This window comes from Lepus europaeus, chromosome 2 (assembly GCF_033115175.1).
Source record: "Lepus europaeus isolate LE1 chromosome 2, mLepTim1.pri, whole genome shotgun sequence".
Classification (NCBI taxonomy): domain Eukaryota; kingdom Metazoa; phylum Chordata; class Mammalia; order Lagomorpha; family Leporidae; genus Lepus; species Lepus europaeus.
This window is the reverse complement of record NC_084828.1, coordinates 155536674-155556550: the sequence shown is the minus strand read 5'-3', so window position 1 is coordinate 155556550 and position 19877 is coordinate 155536674. Positions and strand designations below refer to the sequence as shown.

Below are 19877 nucleotides of genomic sequence, written 5' to 3'. Positions count from 1 at the left end.
TGCCCCAAACGGGACTAGAACCCGGGGTGCCAGCGCCACAGGCGGAGGATTAGCCGAGTCACGGCGCCAACCAAAGGTTCCCAAATATAACAGAAAAAATAATTACATTTACTCCACTTTAAGGGGCTGTCCCTATATATGAAATGCTTACGAAATGTTTTATCTTGGGGTGGGTGTTAACAGCAGTTAACTGTCTAAGAGCAGTTACTTGAGATGCTACTTGAGATGCCCACATCCCATATTGGGAGTGCCTAGGCTAAAGTCTAGCTCTGCTTCTGAATGCCCAGCTATTGATGGAAGATCTCTGTCTCTTTTTACCTTTCAAATAAAATAAAAACCAAGAAAAAGTATTTTTTAAAAAGTCATCTTATCTTTATGCAACTGCTACTGTATGCATTAACAGTCCTTGGGGAGAGCACTGTGGCACAGTGGGTTCACAGCACCATGGATTCAGCCACAGAGTGCCGGTTTGAGTTCCAGCTGCTCCATTTCTGATCCAGCTTCCTGCTAATGTGCCTAGAAAGGCAGAAAATGGCTCAAGGAATCGAGCCTTAACCAGGATAGAGTTCCTGGCTTTGGCCTGGTCTAGCTCTGGCAGTGGTGGCCAGATGGGTAGAGAACACACAGATGGAAGATCTCGCTGGCTCTCCCTCTCATCTTTAAAAAAAACAAAAAACAAAAAAAAAGCAGTTCTCAGGCTGGTGCAGTGGTGTAGCAGTTAATAAGCCTCCACCTGTGAAGACCCTGGCAGCAGAGGATGTTCCAAGTACTTGGGCCCCTGTACCCATGTGGGAGACCCAGAAGAAGCTCCTGGCTTCAGCTTGGCCCAGCCCTGGTCATGGTGGCCATATGGAGTCAATGAGCAGCTGGAAGATCTCTCTCTCTCTGGCCCCTCTTCTATAATTCTGCCTTTAAAAATAAAATAAAAAATAAATCTTAACCAAAAAAAAGCAACAAGAGTCACTTTCGGTACAACTTCAGAAAAAACAAAGTAGTCCTACAGTGTTTTATCAAATTCTTATACAAGGACAGCATCGAGGTTATTTTTGGAAGAATCCTTCTTTCCCTTAGTAACAGTACCATCCCTTCCCTGCTTAGTAATAACACCCCTTTATTCTGGCTCAAGAACCTAGCACAAAGGACAGGCACCATGGCACAGCAGCTTTAGCAGCTGCCTGAGACCCCCAAGCATCCAGAGTGCCAGTCTGAGCCCCAACTACTCTGCTTCCAATCAGCTCCCTTGGTAATGCACCTGGAAAGCACTGGATGGTGCTTCAAGTACTTGAGTCCCTGCCACACGTGTAGGGGACTGAATTCCTGGCTTTGGCCTCATCAATCTGTGGAAGTTATTTGGATCTGGGGATTGAACCACCAGATGGAAGGTTTGTCACTGCATTTCAAATGAATAAACCTTAAAAACCAACCAAACAAAACCATAGCACATAATATTTTCCAGCTCTCCAGGGAGTCTCCCAGACCTTAAAGAATCTCTGGTCTTGAATGTGATTAAAAATAAGCCTATCTACAAAGCTTAAAAGCCCTACTCTGAGACTTTTATACAGTAAGAATGGAAAAGGTTAAAGGAGGAAGAAGAGATAGGGAAGAGTTTAAATTTCAGATTATCAATCACAGGAAACCTATAATCCCAGAAAGTAATTATTTATGCCAAAACACCCAAAAAAGAGACAAAAAGGTGACAGAGGCTGGCATTCTTTTGCTCAGTCAATAGATTCCATTTGGCTCAGTAACCACATCTAGAAATCAATCTTAGAGAAACAGGTACAGGGGCAAAAATTCTAGGATAATACCCACTATTAGATGATCACCTTCTAAAACAGCAAACAAAACTACAAGGGGAATGGTTAAAAATAAAGTGCATTACTAGGTACTAAAATATGAATGCAGAATACTGAGACATTATCATTAGTGAAATAGAACACAATAGCATGATTACTGTCAATGAATTTTTAATTACCATGAGCTTATAAACAGTTCACAAAAAGTCAAACACTGTGCTCTAAAATATGTCAAGATGCTCAACCTCGTTCACTGGGAAAAGTGAAGTTTCATCTACAAGAACGGCAAGATCGCAAATGCATAAAGTACACTTATGTACTAAGTACATTATGTACTAAGTACACTATGATAATAGGCATTATGTACCTTGCTGGTTGAAGGGCAACTGGAAAAATTCATAAAAATTACAAATGTATATAACCTTTGACAAAGTAACCCACTCCTGGAAATTTATACTACAGACATACTTACATTATGTGAAAAATGACTATTTATTTATTATTTATTGTAGCACTATAATAGCCAAAGACATAAAACAATCTATAACTAGAGCTCTGATTAAACATGTTAGTAAGATCCATGTATTGGAACACTGTAACAGCCAAGGAAAATGGGGCAAATTGTATTTTCTAAGATGGATGCACCAAGATTTCCCACATCACATCTTGTAGGATGACACAACCCTCTCTTGAATCTGTACAGCTTGTGACTAGAAGAGAATTGTTACTATGCAACTTCCTGGGGCTAGGTCATAAAAAGGCCAATTCAGCTTCCACTTAGTACTTTTGGGACAGTCTTGTACCCACCATAACACTGCAAAACACCTGGGCCAGATGGCAGGGCCAAACATCCATGTTCTAGCTGACAGCCCCAGCTGAGGCATCGACCAAAAAACTGCACCAACTTCCTGGTATGTTAAGATGACTTCAGATCCAGTACTGGCTGCAAAGGCATAAGACCACAGAAACACTAAGCTGACACAGTAAGCCCCACTCACCAGTAAGCCACCCAGAACCATGAGGGATGGCAGAATGATTTTAAATTTTTAAGTTTTGGTGTCATTTGTTTCTCAGCAATATTACAGGAGGTCTGGTAAGTTTAAATTTTGAAAAAAAGAGGGACAAGATAGATTTTTAATAACTTTATAAGGATATACAACAAATTAATATCATCTCTGGGAAATAGAACTGAGTGGATTAGAAGACAAGGAGGCCAGCACCATGACTCACACTCAGTTATCATCTGCCTACGGTGCTGGCATCCCATGTGGGCACCGGGTTCTAATTCTGGTTGCTCTTCTTCCAGTCAGCTCTCTGCTGTGGCCCGGGAGGGCAGTGGAGGATGGCACAAGTGTTTGGGCCCCTGCACCTGCATGGAAGACCAGGAAGAAGCACCTGGCTCCTGGCTTTGGATTGGCGCAGCGCCGGCCATAGCAGCCATTTGGGGAGTGAACCAACAGAAGGAAGACCTTTCTCTATGTCTCCCACTGTCTATAACTCTACCTGTCCAAAAAAAAAAAAAAAAAAGACGAGGAGACTTTTCACTGCACACTCTTCAAAACTTCTTGAATTTTGATTTGAAAGTAACAAAATAGTTAAAATTTGAAGTATGATGTATATGATAATATAAAAATTAAACAGTGGGGGCTGGTTCAAGTCTCAGTTGCTCCACTTCCTACTCAGCTCTCTGCAATGGCCTAGGAAAGAAGCAGAAGGAGGCCGAAGTTTGGGTCCCTGCATCCGTGTGGGGGACCCAGAAGAAGCTCCTGGCTCCTGATTGCGCAGCTCTGGCTGCTGCGGCCAATTTGGGGAGTGAACTAGCAGATGCAAGACCTATCTCTCTGCCTCTCCTTCTCTCTCTGTGTAACTCTGACTCTCAAATAAATAAAAACATCTTAAAAAAAAAAAAAATGGCCGGCGCCACGGCTCACTAGGCTAATCCTCTGCCTGCGGTGCCGACACCCCGGGTTCTAGTCCTGGTTGGGGTGCCGGATTCTGTCCCGGTTGCTCCTCTTCCAGTCCAGCTCTCTGCTGTGGCCCAGGAGTGCAGTGGAGGATAGCCCGAGTGCTTGGGCCCTGCACCCACATGGGAGACCAGGAGGAAGCACCTGGCTCCTGGCTTCAGATCAATGCAGTGTGCCGGCCGCAGCGGCCATCTGGGGGTGAACCAATGGAAAAGGAAGACCTTTCTCTCTCTCTCTCTCTCTCTAACTCTGCCTGTCAAAAAAAAAAAAAAAAAAAAAGAAAAGAAAAAGAAACAGTGGTGGTAATTTAGGAGTATGGGTAATTTAAATTTTTATCTAATATCCTTTTGATTTTTTAAAAAACACTTTCATGTTATTTTTCTTAAGTGATACATAAAATCAAGAGGGAATATATCTATCAAGTATTTTACAGAATGGTTGCCATACATACCCTAGTTATAACAAAGAAAACATAGACTTGCATGCATACACACAGACACGCATGCTGTCACACTCTCAACTCCACAACATGGGTGGTGTTGAAGAAACACATTTGTCTTGAATTTTAGCAGTAACTTAGTTGGAAAACATCAGGCAAACTCCTTGAGCTATTGGCCTTAGTATTTTCTTCTATATAAAATGAGTATTTCCAGATACAGCCATGTAAGGTATACATGAGACTTATGAAAATGTCATGTAAGTTCTATGTAATGCAATTCTAACAAGTAACCATCTTATAGTATTCCATCTTAAAATTACCCTGTATTTCTTAGAAATCACACTTTTCTAAAATCTACAAATTACTTATGAATGTGATGGGAGACAAAGAATTCTATTTATGTTAGATCTCAAACAGAACTGACAGCAACTAAGTAAGATATACTCTGGTTTTAGTTTTAGACAAAGATAACTATTTTTTGACAAAGAACAGCTGAAAGCAACTGATAATTACACAGACCAGAGTCACTTATCAGATTACGTTCTTTGCAGTCCAAAGAGTATCTGGTATCTTCAACTGTCAAAACTGAGGCTAAAAGACCGTTAAGTGACTGGTTCCTCAGCCTGCATCCACCCTTCCTTCCTCACCTATTAACTTTGAAAAGGAGATGAATGTTGTTCAGCAACACTTGAAATATCGTTTTTGCAACATTTGTGAGGTACTAAGAATTGCAACATTTGTGAGGTACTAAGAATTATTTATCTTCAAAATCCAACATGTGACTTCAACAATATTCATTCTCACCTCAAGGAATTTATTAATTAGGTAGCCAGAATGTATGTTTACATCAAGATAGTCAATAATTTAAAAACAAAAAATGGGGGCCGATGCTGTGGTGCAGTGGGTTAAGCTGGCACTGGCTTGAGTCCTGGTTGCTTCCTGATTGAGCTACCTGCTAATGAGTCTGGAAAAGCAACAGAAGATAGCCCAAGTTCTTGGGCCCCTGCACCCACGTGGGTGGGTGATCCAGAAGAAGCTCCTGGCATGCAGCCATTTGCAGAGTCAACCAGCGGATGGAAGATCTCTGTCTCTCCCTCTCTCTCTAACTCTACTTTTTGAATAAATGAATAAATCTTAAAAAAAAAAAAATCTCTGGAATTACTCCTGTTACTTTCCTCGATCTTAGACTTTCCTAGTCTGTATAAAAAGGCTATTCTACAAGACGCAACAATGCCTCCGAATATTATCTTATCATAAACTCAGCATGCTTCAAAGCAAGATTATACAACATCAATTATGGTATACGACCTCAAAGAAGGAATGGAATAGGTTTCGAAAAATTCCACATTTTTACTAAAGTCAGAGTTTTTTCTCTATCTAAAGGTAATTTTAAAAAGCTTCCCACTCCACAGCACCCACTGTTATCTGAAATCTACTTTCTTTCATATGCCTCTCATTTCATCAATGAAAAGATCAACAAGAAACCTTAAATATTCAGGACAGAGAAAAACCAGAAAGCTAGCAAAAGAGACTAAACTCAGCCAAAACAGATCTCAAAGTCCATTCAATAAATTTTATGCAAATTTATAGACTTCTTGAGAATGTAACACTTCTTGAGAATGAATACACTTCCTTTTTATGTGTATCTTCTTTTAGGAGGACATATGCTCGCAAAAGGTTGGAGATTTAAAATTAATTTTAAAAGTGACATGTAACATCAGATTATACTGTATGGTTATTCAACATGTCTACCATACTAAACAAGCGGTACATCTTTTATTGCCACTACTGAGTAGTTTTAGAAACTTAGATATATGAATTTTAGACAACCTAATTATTTCTTAGTATACAAAATACAAGCAGTAAAGTCAGTGAATCAATAGAGTCCATTCACTAAGAGCTATTTGACAAAATCACTCTGCAAAGCAACTTAGAATACTTCAACAGCATCACAGAATATTAACAAATGAAGGCACAGCAAAGGGGCAGGCGCTATGGTGTTGCTGGTAAAGCCACCGCCTGCAGTGCCAGCATCCTTTGTGGGTGCTGGTTTGAGGCCCAGCCGCTCCAATTACAATCCAGTTCTCTGCTATGGTCTGAGAAAGCAGCTGAAGATGACTCAAGGGCTTGGGCCCTTGCACCTGCATAGAAGGCCTGGAGGAAGTTCCTGGCTTCTGGCTTCCGACTGGCCCAGCTCCAGCAGTTGTGGCCATTTAAGGGAGTGAACCAGTGGACAGAAGATCTCTTTGCTTCTGCCTCTCCGTAACTCTGTCTTTCAAATAAACATAAATCTTTGAAGAAAAAAATAAAGACATAGCAAAAACTGACATTGATGATTTCACATCTAGATAAAATTTTTAGCTTTTTAAAAAAAATCTGACACACACACACACACACACAACCCATAACTCCCATTCACTGGGTTCAGCCTCCAAATACTTACAACAGTTGCTGACTTACAACTCACAGGAATATTAAAATAGTCACACCAGATAATATTTTGAACTAGGAAATCGGAGAGCTGACATTAAGACTACTAAAGGGTGATTTTCTTTGGGTCTTAAGTGACACAAACCAATACAGAAGGAGCCAGTGCAGCTGCCACCTACAGTGCTTCTTTCAAATAGGTACTGGTTCAACACCTGGCTACTCCTTTTCTGATCCAGGTCCTTGCTAATGTGCCTGGAAAAGCAGCAGGAATGGCCCAAGTCCTTGGGTCCCTGCACCCACGTGGGACTCCTGGGTTTGGCCTTGCCCAGCTTTGGGCCGTTATGGCCTTTTGGGGACTGAGCCAGCAGTTGGAAGATCTCTCTACTGCTCTTTTTCTGCTCTTCTAACTTCCCATACAGGTGCTGGTTCAAGTCCCAGCCGCTCCACTTCTGATCCAGCTCTCTGCTAATGCGCCTGGCAAAGCAGTGGAGGATGGCCCAAGTCCTTGGGTCCCTGCATGCGCACCACGTGGGAGACCTGGAAGAAGCTCCTGGCTCCGGATTGGCTCAGCTCTGGCTGTTGTGCCCATTTAGGAAGTGAATCAGCAGATGGAAGACCTCTCTCTCTCTACCTAACTCTGTCTTTCAAATAAAATAAATCTTAAACGCTTACTACCGTAAGAACCCAAGTTACTTAGGCCTTTTAGTCTATTAGGAACTGTGATCAGAACTTTTGCAGGCATTATTTAACTCAACCCTCAAATAATTCTTTCAAAGAGCATACAATGATTTCCATCTCATAAAAGGCGATAATAAATGAGTATGACTTGCCTAAGACCACGCAGCTCCTATGCGATGGAGCTAGAATTTAAAACCAAACACTCTGGAAACAGGGTCCACTTTCTTAACCATAATGCTTTGTAAATTTATTTTTAAAAGACTGATTATTTGAATGGCAGAAAGCAAGCAAGCGAGCAGTGTGAGCTGGGCTAGGCCAAAATCAGAAGACTGAAATTCCATCCAGGTCTCCCACGTGCATGACAGGAACACAAGCACTTGGGCTGTCTTCCATCATTTTCCCAGGTGCATTAACAGGGAGCTGGATCAGAAGCAGAGTAGCTGAGACATGAACCAGCAACTCCGATATGGGATGCTGACGTCGCAAGCAGTGGCTTAACCTGCTGAGCCACAATGCTGGTCTGTACAATGCTTTATTCTTGAGAAAGACACCGTCACAAACTGTTTCAAGGTAAATGTGTTAATAATAAGTTTAATCCCTGTGTGTAACTCTTTCCAATAAATAAATAAATCTTTAAGAGGAAAGAGAAAAAAGAAAAGAGAAGAGAAGGGAAGGGAAAGAAAGAAGCAGAATATGATCCAAGTACTTGGGCTTCTGCCACCCATGTGGGAGACTAGGATGGAGTTTTTGGCTCCTGGCTTCGACTTGGTCCACACCAGGTTGTTGTAGTCAGTTGTGGAGTGAACAAGAGAACCGAAAATCTCTTTCTTCCTCTCTCACTCTGCCTTCCAAATAGATACATTTAAAAGAGTAAAGCAATTATTGCATTTGTAGAAGACTCAATCTTTACTATAAACAAGTTACTCAGAACACTTAAAGCAGTGGTTCCCAAATGCTGATACACATCAGAATCATCTGGAGAACTTGCTATAACCTGGATTGCCCGCCTGGCCCCACTGTTTTGATTCAATATGGGAATTTGTAGTATAATAATTTCCTAGGTGATACCAGTCTGAGTCTTGTGCTAAGTGTCTCAGGAATTAATCTCTGTACAATACATATTTAAAAGAATTTAATATGCACTGCGAAGGGGTTACAAGTTCCAAGCCCATTTGTCCCAGATATTTAACCCAGAATGTGTGATTTTCAGGAAATGCTGCCATTGACAGTCAGATGGTTTAAGGTAAGATCGATTGGGCCCAAACTGCTTCTGAAGAAGGTAAAAATTTCTTGAGGTACTATTTCATTTCAACTGCTTCTGGAAGAGAGAGCAGTCTGAGAACCACTGCTGTTAAAATCACTGCACTAGTAAGAGGAATTATAAGATTTCCATGTACAGTTCTGTCACCTAAACTTTAGAGTCTATTTCTCTTTTGATTAGTGCACATAAGATTAAAACTGTGGTATGAAGCATTTCTCTACATAAGAAAAAAAACTGCCAAACTACACATTACTGTTTATCTTACAAAGAGGATCTATTTGTTTATAAACATCATGAAAATATTTATAAGACTATAAAAGGGAAAGAAGGAAGATAATCCCTTGAGGCTAAGGGTCCTAGTAAACCTTTTAGATAAAAGAAACATGTCATGCAAACTTAAAATCTTTACAAGAGTTAGAACTCCACAGACTGCTAAACTAGCTAGCTAGTAAGCTCATCAAGAATCTTACCAGGGGTAGGGGCATGTGGTATAGCCTTTAAGAAAAGGCCTGGTATGCTCCCTTCCCCTATTGGAGTGTCTGGACTGGCGTTGTGGCTCCACTCCTCAATTCTAGCTGCCTACTAATGAACACTGTGGGAGGCAGTAGGTGACTGCTCTAGTATAGGTCCTTGCCACCCACAGCGGAGACCTGGACTAATCCCAGCTCCTGACCTTGGCCTGATCCAGCCCTGGCTATTGTGGGCTATTTGGAGAGTCAACCAGTGAACAAGAGATCTCTGTCTCTGTCTCTTCTTTTCAAATAAATAAATTAAAAAAAAAAATTAAAAAGCGTGCCTTAGGGTCAAGAGGGTATATGGTATGGCCAACCAACAAGGATTCTTAAAACTCTGTTTTTATTTTTAGGAAGAATCACAAATTATAGAAGGTTCTATAACCCACAAAATTCAAGAGTGCAGCATTAAGATCTCCACCCTGGAAATAGACTAAAAATTAAAATAAGCCTTTGAGGTCAATACCCAACATTACTAGATATAAACAGCTGACTAACAAAAACAACAGAAATCAGATTCTGAAACGTAGTAGTTAGCCAGGTCCATTTGTTAGATAACATCTACCAAACACCAATCACCTACAAGTTATGGACACTGGGCTTAAGTTCAAATAGCTCAAACTTAGAGGCAGAGAGACCCTACATCCACTGGTTCATTCCCCAGATGGCCACAACAGCTGGAGCTGTGCCGATCCAAAGCCAGGAGCTTCTTCCAGGTCTGTCAGGTGGGTACAACAGGGGCCCAAGGACTTGAGCCATCCTCTACTGCTTTCCCAGGCCATAGCAGAGAGCTGGATTGGAAGTGAATCAGCCGGGATTTGAACGGGCACCCATATGGGACACTGGTACTGCAGATGGCGGCTTTATCCGCTATGCCACAGTGCTGGCCCCACTCAAATCTTGAAATGCTTAAATTATCATAATCTACTCTAGTTCCTAAAGAGCTGTTTAGCAAAGTGCATAAAATGGGAGTGGGAGTGGGGCACCAGTGGATTAAGTTACACTTGGGATAAATGCATCCTACCTTGGAACACTGTTTCTAGTACCAGCTGTTCTGCTTTGGATATAGTTTCCTGCTAATATGCCTGGGAAGGCAAGGGATGACGGCCCAAGTTCTTGGATCCCTGCCACTGATGTGGGAAACCCAGATGGTATTCTTGGCTCCTGGCTTTGGCCTAGCTCAGCCCTGCCTGTTTTTGGCTTTTGGAAAGTGAACCAACAGATCGAAGATTTCTTTCTGTCACTCTTTCAAATAAATAGTGTTAAATGGAAACACAGACTACATATACACGTGAGTGTGTGTGTGTACATATAGATATATACACATATCAGAACAGATGAATATTTACAATGCACTGATATGGGATTAGTTTTCTCCTTTAAATATGCTTTTTGATGTGCATTAGGAAAAAAACTTAGGGGATAACTGGATTATTCAAAACAAAATGAAAATACTAGTCTTAGTCTCAAGCTAAGTGTCTCAGGAATTAACCTCTGAACTACAATATGTATTTCAAAGAGGAGTTAATATGCACAGCGAAGGGGAAGAATGGTAACAAACAGAAAGTTCTAAACCCATTTGTCCCAGACATTTAACCCAGATTGTATATGTTTTTGCCTTAAACAAATGGTTTAAGGTAAGATATATTTGGCCCAAGTTACTTCTGGAGAAGGTCAAAATTTCTTGAGGTACTATTTCATTATGAAACAGATGTAATAAAAAGACACTAAAAAGGATGTGTAATATAAAGTGCATTAACATTCTTTAAAACACTTGTGACTCAAAAGGCCCATGATACAGACATTTATGATGTTCAGTAATTACAAAAAGCGTAAAACAATAAAAAATAAACATACTCTAACATGGTATACAAATGAAAAGCTGATGATCACCATTATACTGCTGAGTCTATTAAACTGGAAATATTCATACCGCTTACTAGCATGTTTCCCTTATAGGAAAAAGTAAGGAAGACTTCTGTAATTTATTCTACTAGAAGGGTCTGAGATTATAAGTAAAATTCAAGCACATTTGGTTCAGAACATCTGCCAAATGCACATTATAAAGTTTTGCTTCTAAAAGATGGGTTCCAAGTTGGCATACAACAATGGTTATGTATTTGTCTTGTATTTCGAAAGTTTGCCTTTATAAAAACTTACATTCATAAATACCTTAAAAAATATAGTACTGCTCAATTTCATATGCTTTGTAAAACACTGTGAATCACGAAGTCCAATGGTTCCCCGACATCAAATTCAAAAGCTTCATTTCACAGATCAAACTGAAGTTGAAAAGAGATTCCCTTGCCCCTGCTATATTGTTTCTTTGATTAGATTCAATTATTTGATTTCCAGTCTTGACAATAATTTACTGTGTCCTTTTTGTCTTTATCTTTTCTTCCCCTCATTGCCCTTCTACCATAACTGTGTGCAATGTTCTTTTTCCTCTTCCATCTTTTTCTCCAGGTTCCACTTTCCTGTATTGTCTGTTTCCATTAATTACTCACTTTTTCCTTACCCTAGAAACAGTCATTTGTATATATCCTGATAGTGTATAATTAAACTTAATTTTATAAATTGGCATAATTATAAATAGTTCAGTTATACAGAATTAGAACATAAGGCTAACATTTTTTACTATTCATCCCAAAACCAATTAACAGTACAAACATGCATTTATTTGGATAAGCTTCTAATTATGATCAAGAAATACATACCCAATCAAATCTCATTACTTGGACACTGACTCTACTCATGTGTGTATGTGTGTTTCAGCTAAAATACAACCATTAGTCACAAAAAAATAAAAATGTAAACTGGATGTCATTGTAACAAAAACCAAGGTATACTTTAAAGTTTAAATCAGCTAAATATCTCTTTTCTTGACTGTACTGCCCACATAGGTATTCACAGACACCCAACTGGAACACCAAAATATTTGTGTCAATGTATGATTCAAACAAACGAAGCAGGGAATAAAGAAAATCTCACCCCCAATGGTACTCTCTTGAAATTCATGAAATTGGCCTTTCACAAAACGAAGCACTAGGCTTGATTTGCCAACAGCAGACTCTCCCAGAAGTACTAGTTTGAACTGGCATATTTTATTTCCAGTATTTGGCCCGTTGGGTCTTGTTGCTCCTCGATTAGCCATGTCCAAATTTAAAAGAAGTCCCTAATTTCAGACTCTTAAATTAACTTCCAGGATGCAAGGTGCCAATTTTTTTTTCTGGAGATAAAGAAACCTGTAAAGAAACAAATATGCAGTAATTAATATACAAATCAGTAAGCCAAAGTAAATCTAATGACGACTATTAATGCCATCCACTGGTTCACACCCTCAAATGCTGGCTATTAATAGTCAGGGCTAAACCAGGCCAAGATGGAAAGCCTGGAACTTCATCCGGGTCTCTCACATGGGTGGCATGAACCCAAGTACTTATGCATCACTTGCTGTCTCCTGTGGTGTGTATTTTCATGAAGTTAGATCAGCAACAGACCAGAGACTCAGTCCTTCTGATATGAGATGGGAGCGTCCCAAGAGGTGTCTTAACCAATGGGCTACAATATTCACCTCTCACTATCTTTTTTTAAGTAACAATTTAAAGTTGTAATATGTGAGCCTAAAATCAGTCTGTAATCTTCAGGTTTTTTTTTTTTTTTTTTTAAACTAACCTTTACCACAGCCTCAACTTTGTGCCAGGTAGTGTTTTAGTACTTCAGCACAGCCACTCTACAACCTTTTAAAGTTAGTTACTATTACAGTCTTTATAAAGGAGGAAACAGAGGCATAGAGAAGTAACATGATTGAGGTCACATACTTACTGTGACAGATTTGAGACAGAGATGAGTCTCAAAGCAAGGCAACCTGAGAGGTGACTCTAGAATTCAGGATTAAATACTTGGGTTAAAATTGTTTTTTTGGGGGGGCCGGTGCTATGACGTAGCAAGTGAAACTGCTGCCTGTAGTGCCAGCATCCCATATGGGTACCAGTTTGAGTCCCAGCCTGCTCCACTTCTGATCCAGCTCTCTGTTCTGGCTTGGGAAAACAGTGGAAGATGGCCCAAGTCCTTTGGCCCCTGCACTCACGTAGGAGACCCGGAAGAATCTTCTGACTCCTGGCTCCGGATTGGTGCAGCTCTGGCCATTGGGGAGTGAACCAGTGGGTGGAAGACCTCTCTCTCTGCCTCTCCTTCTCTCTGTATAACTCTTTCAAATAAATAAATAAATCTTAAAAAAAAATTGTAGGAAATTAATAAACAGAAAGCTCTTAGATTCCCACAATTTATACTTATTTGAAAATCTGTTATTACATGCTTTTCAATCATGGTAATTTTAGGGAAAACATTTTAAGGAGCCCAGTGCTGTATGTGTAGAGGCTGAAAGATGTAAAACTATCCTCACATACCATTCACAGAAATGCTAATAGCATTCTCTAATGTGGTGCAACTATTAGTGACTTATTTACCGATACTACCTTTTTTGTAGTTTTTGGGATTACAATGTATGCCATTATTTTCTATTAAACAACACATTTGGAGAAAACTAGCCTGAAGGTAAATTCTTTTCTTACCAGTATCTAAAAGTGCTCATTTTTTTCTTTTTCTTTTTTTAAGATTTATTTGAAAGGCTCAGTTAGAGAGAGGGAGAGACAGAGACAGGTCTTCCACCCGCTGGTTCACTCCCTCAAATGGCCACAACTGAAGCCAGGAGCCAGAAAAGCTTCTTCCAGGTCTCCCACGTGGGTACAGGGGCCCAAATACTTGAGCCATCCTACCAGCTTTCCCAGCAGGGAGCTGGATGGGAAGTACAGCAGCCAGGAATTGAACAGGCACCCATATGGGATGCTGGCACTGCAGGTGGCAGCTTACCTGCTACATCACAACCACAACCAAGGCCCCCAAATGTGCTAATTTTCAATTTCAAAGGAATTAGCAAATATTTGAAGAGCACTTTTCAACCTACTCACATCTTCAATAAAAATGATTATATGCTTACTAATAAAATATACCAAATATGATTTCCTCTCTAAAAATGTAGCTATACTTCACTGAGTTACCTCATATAAGAAATTTGCCTTCCCTGTAAAATTTTAGTTTTTATGAGACATATTATTGACAATTCACTAATATATTGATCTCTTAATTCCAAGCAATTAAGATCACTTCTTGGCTTTATCCAAAACTCCAGCTTTGAAGCGTCTTTGTTTTAACAGCACATGCTGATATATTTACAGATGAAATGATGTTTAAGCTGCTTCCAAACATAAGGTACAGAGGCTGGCACTGTGGCATAGAGGATAAAGCTGCTGCCTGCAGTGCCGGCATCTCATATAGGCGCTGGTTCGAGTCCAGGCTGCTCCACTTCTGAATCAGCTCTCTGCCATGAACTGGGAAACCAGTAGAAGATGGCCCAAGTCCTTGGGCCCCTGCACCCTCATGGGAGATCAGGAAGAAGCTCCTGGCTCCCCGCTTTGAGTCAACGCAGCTTAGGCTATTGCAGCCATCTGGGGAGTAGACGAGCGGATGGAAGACCTCTCTCGATCTCTCCTCTCCTCTCTCTGTGTAACTCTTTCAAATAAATAAATCTTAAAAACAAACGAACAACACCATAAGGTACAAATAAAACTACTTCCCCATACTGTCCCAAACACAGTAAACTTGGGAGTCCAATCCTGGTAGCACCAATTTCTGTCTGGGCCAATTTTTTAATTTTCAAACTACATAATTTGCATAGTTGCCAGTTAATCACGCGATACAATATATATATATATAATCTCTAATACAGTACCTATCATACAGCAGGGTTTGAATGGACAACTAAAGTGGCCCTTTGGTTACATGTCAAACACCAATAGAATGTCGTATAGGCTGAAAACGCACCAATTCGCTTTCAGGGACATAGTTGAAACACTTCCCAACAGTCTCTTATCTACAAAACTGCAGATCACTTATCAAGGATACCATGGTCTGAATTTCTACAGTACTTCTGAAAATTTAGGGAAAACATCAGACACCCATAAAAAAGTCAAGAAAGATTGTGATTTACATTTGCCTTCTAAGTTTTGAAGCCACTGAATCTTTATGCTACAAGGATCTCTAACAGGAAAAAAATCAAAAACAGCGTAAGGTAAAAACTGCGTGCATTTACTCGTATTCACACTTACTGAGAATTCTCCCTTGTTTTGCCAAACAAGGACTTTGCATTGTATGCATTTTTAAACTTGGAAATAACTAGTGTTCTGTAGTGCTCTTTTGCTCTTTTTAGGTCCTCTTTGATCAAAAAATCACTGGGTACTCATTTTGTGCCTGGCATGGTTGCCAAGTACTTTGCTTACAACAACCTTAAGTGTTCCAACTATCTGCATTCGACAGTGAAAAGAACAAAGTTTCTGAGGAGTCCAGAATATTCCCGGAGTAGTGTAACAGTTTGATTCCACTTAAGCCAGGCCAAAAAAAATCAAATACGTGAACTAGGATGCTAGGAGCTTAAGAAGTCTGAAAGTCTCGGGGGGCTGACCAGTTTCCAGGGAAGACAGCATCAGGGCACGTCTCCTGGTTTACCCACCAAGGGAGCTAGCTGTACGGCAGCCCAGTTACCTTTAATTTCCTTAAAGCTGCGGCTCTCCACATGCCAGTCTCCAGAGCGGTTGTCTGGCTGAGCCTCCTAGCCCTTCCATTACCCATCTTTCGAAGGTAGGCGGAGCTCCCCAGACCCACACCTGCCCTAGGCCCCGCTCCCTGCTTGCAACACCTGAGCAGCTGAGAGCCGACTCCGGATCGCCCGAACAAACAGTACCAGCCAGGGCCCTGGGCCGTCCCGCCACCCTCCTCCCTTAAACCTGCACGGCTCTCCCTGGGACCCCCGGGCTGCCTGGAGAGGCCGGGCGGAACCACGGCCTCCGGTACTCTTTCCGCGGCGCCATCTTGAGAAGGGAAGAGGGTGACACCCGTCGGCTCCCTCACCCAGTCCCCAAGTCGCGGTCTCCACCAGAACCCCTGGCGGCATGAGTCACCAGGGCTGGCAGGCCGACAGGCCCGGGTGTGGTAGCTCTGTGGTCCCGGAGACGGGCACCAGCCGGGGAGGACGTGCTGGGGGCGCCGCCGCCCGCACAGCCGCGGGCAGGATGGAGACCGCGGCTAAGCCCAGCTGCAGACCCGCTCTGCACAGCGGAAGGCCGGTCTGGTTACCTGGGACTGCGGCACGCCGAGCCGCGGCGCCGCAGCTCGCGGGCGGCAGGCGTGGCCCGAAGGACGGGAGCGAAGCGGAGGCTGTGGCGGCGACGGCGGCGTCTCCTCGCGTCGCTCGCCTCACACCGGACCGTGCGGGGCTGGAGCCGTGGTGCCGCCCCTGCCGGGCTCCGTCTCCGCCTCTCCGCGCTCCGCCTTTCTCTTTCCTTTCTCCTCCTCCGCCGCCGGCGCTCGAGTTCCGACGAATTCTTCCTCCTCCTCCTCCTCCTCCTCCCTCCTCTGCCTCCTCCCCTCAGGCCGGCCGCCGGCTCCTTCAAGAACCAAAACACAAACACTCAAGTCCCAACGCGGGAGCCACTTCCGCAGCCGGGCGCCGGCCCCGCCGCCACGTCGCTGCGCGCAGCGAGAGACGCCGCTTCGTCACTTCCGGTCGGCGCCAGTCCGTCCCGCCCCATCCGCTTCCCCGCCCCTCTCGAGGCGCACCCAGCCCAACCGGGGAGGGGGCGGGGCGCGGCGGGCTGTCACGTGGTTCTGCGCTGAGGCGGGTTTCACGGCCTTGTTGTGTCTGCGCCGCGCCGGTTGCGCGCGGCCCCGCCCTCGCAGCTCTTTTGTCATCTGGGCGGAGGCCTCTGGGCTCCGGTGACGGGGGGGTTGGGTGGGGTCTCTCGTGCTGCCCCGCTTTGGGGTAAGACCTAAGGCACTGGAGTCTGTTGCGCCTAGCCCTTTGTAAGTGTGAGCTCACAGTCCCCTCCATCCCGCCCCGCAACACCCCAATCCCGGTGACTTGGCCTAAGGGGGTTTTTTGAGGGAAGCTGTAACAGGAGACACCCCTACTGTGTCCCTGGGGCCAGGTGTGTCTGTAAAGGAAGGTAAGTCGTTTGTAGTCGCCGGCAGGAAGCTGGGGCCTTCTGCGTCCTAAAGCCATCTTTAGTGGCAAAGCGTTAAAACAGTTTGCACGTCTGAAGAGTTTACCAGCTTTTGGTAGGGCGTGCGGAAGGGTACATGTTAAGCAAAACTGTTGTTTAGATTTCCCTTTGGGAGTTACAGTACTAAACGTTTTACAGTAGGTACAAGTCTTTGTGAAACCAGCTTGTTAATCGTCGTGTGGGCACATTCACACTAACTTCCCAAACTGGTCTTCACCCCTGTGAACCTGGCACATGGCCAGGCAGCTAAGAATCTCCAGGCATAGCTTTGGAATTAATGAATGAGGCGTGCCTGCTTTACAGGTATCGCATTCGAAGCACAGAGATTGTGTAACTTGTACAAGACTGGGAATTTTTTTTTAAGATGTGTTTATTCAAAAGGCAGAGTAACAGAATATTTCTTCCATCCACTGGCTCACTTCCCAAGTGGCTGCAATGGCAGGGCCTGGCCTATGCTGCCAAGAGGCTTCAGCTCCTTCCTGGTCTCCCAAGAGAGTATCAGGGGCTAAAGTACTTGGGCCGTCATCCCCTGCATTAGTGAATAAGGATTGGAAGTGGAGCAGCCTGGATTTCAGACTAGCTGTTCAAAAGGAAATTCAGCATTGCAAGTGGCAGCTTAACCTGCTGCCTGTGCCTTAACCCTCTGTGCTACATACAATGCTGGCCCCAGAAGGTCAGTTATTATACAAAGTTCCAGTGAAAGACCACAACCTGAGCTGCTTGTTACTCTCTGCTCTTAAGCATGCTTTGGTAAAATCCCAGATCATAGATAGTTTCTGGAAAGCATCTAGAACCAACCCCTCTCCCCTTGAAAATTCTTTTGATATTGATAATTTGGTGGAAGGTTGTTGTTTTTTTTTCCCCAGAATAAGGGATACTTTGCAATTTATAATTTACAACTTACAGTCCTGCTGTGAAGGCATGAATATTGTCTTTGGAGTGTATGTGGGCTAAGGTATCCTGTGAGTGCTTGGTCAACATTGTGCAATGAAGATGATTTGAACCCTTGACTAACTAGCTAGTCTTTCAGATCAACTCCCCAGTTACCAGAAGAGCACAATATGGCATATGTAAATGGTATCTGTGGCACTGCATCCTGAAAGGCCTGTTCTGATATTTTTCATAGCTCTAGGACGATCCCAGAAAGAATCAGGAAATAGGATATGTCACATTGGTTTTGTCATGTCAATAGCATGTCCCAAGCCAAACCTATTCCACTGCAAGCCTGTTTGCTTTGTTTATTCAGTGCCATTAAGAACCTCTGTCACCCAGACTTGGAACTACAGAATCATTTTCAGCTCTTCTTTTCTTCCCCATAAAGCACTGGCCATTCTGTTACTAAAAACCCTCAAATCCCCAAATTTGAGAAGTAATTCAAATGCCTGGACCATAGAAGTATTCTTTTTTTTTTTTTAATATTTATTTATTTATTTGAAAGAGTTACGCAGAAGAGAGGCAGAGAGAGAGAGAGAGTCTTCCATCCGATGGTTCACTCCCCAACTGGCAGCAACAGGGGAAACTGTGCTGATCCAAAGCCAGGAGCCAGGAGCTTCCTCTGGGTATCCCAGGCGGGTACAGGGGCCCAAGGACCTGGGCCATCCTCTGCTGCCTTCCCGGGCCATAGCAGATAGCTGGATCTGAAGAGGAGCAGCTGGAACTAGAACCGGCACCCATATGGGATGCCGGTGCTTCAGGCCAGGGTGTTAACCCACTGCACACAGCGCCAGCCCAAAGCATTCTTTTTTTTTTAAAATTTAATTTTATTTTTTTGACAGGCAGAGTGGATAGTGAGAGAGACAGAGAGGAAGGTCTTCCTTTTTGCCGTTGGTTCACCCTCCAATGGCCGCTGCGGATGGCGCATCTCGCTGATCCGAAGCCAGGAGCCAGGTGCTTCTCCTGGTCTCCCATGGGGTGCAGGGCCCAAGCACTTGGGCCATCCTCCACTGCCTTCCTGGGCCATAGCAGAGAGCTGGCCTGGAAGAGGGGCAACCAGGAATAGAGTCCGGTGCCCCAACTGGGACTAGAACCCGGGGTGCCGGTGCCGCAAGGCGGAGGATTAGCCTGTTAAGCCACGGCGCCGGCCTCCAAAGCATTCTTAGAAGCAGAGTGAATGCATATTCCTTCCTTTTCAATCTACTCTTTACAATTAGATGGTCACTCAGCTACTCAAAAATATTTGGTGGTTTCTCATTATTTGCTAAATTGAGTCTAAAGTTCTTCAACGCTAATTCCAACTCATGTTTCTTTCATTCTGTTTCCATTTTCTTGTTTTCCCCAAACTCTTGCTTTGTCCTCTGACCATATCTCTACTCTGTATATATTGCCTGCATGTTCCCAGCTTGGCAAGTTTGATCATTTTATTCTCTCTTCCTTGAATGACATTACTGATATCACTTCTGGTATCACCTTTACCAACATGCCAGCTCCTTTGGACAGTCTGAGGATATTTCTGCTGGATTTGGTCTTTTTTTCTCTAGTTTCACAGTCCTTTGCTTTACCCTATAATGGTGTTCCTAAACCTGCTTTATTTTATATACAGAATGCCTGGATTTTCCTCAGCCTTTCATTCCGCTTAGGATCATACAGCTTGTAAGGACTGAGGCCATCAGTCATCATTTCAGTTCCTCACAGAAGACCTTTCGTAGATATGCTCGGGAACCAAAGTGTTTGTGAGTTTAAT

General features: G+C 43.0%; 1 protein-coding gene across 1 annotated transcript in view; it reads right to left on the bottom strand.

Moving 5' to 3' along the window:
* The window catches only part of RAB5A (RAB5A, member RAS oncogene family), a 33192-nt gene extending 16611 nt beyond the window's left edge, over nt 1-16581 (bottom strand). The window contains exons 1-2 of the mRNA XM_062215184.1: nt 16272-16581; nt 12072-12325 (exon numbers count right to left, since the gene is read on the bottom strand). Of these exons, the coding sequence (XP_062071168.1) occupies nt 12072-12234 (163 nt within the window). The 5' untranslated portion in view covers nt 12235-12325; nt 16272-16581. The remainder of the gene's footprint in view (nt 1-12071; nt 12326-16271) is intronic.
* Between the last annotated feature and the right edge of the window lie 3296 nt (nt 16582-19877).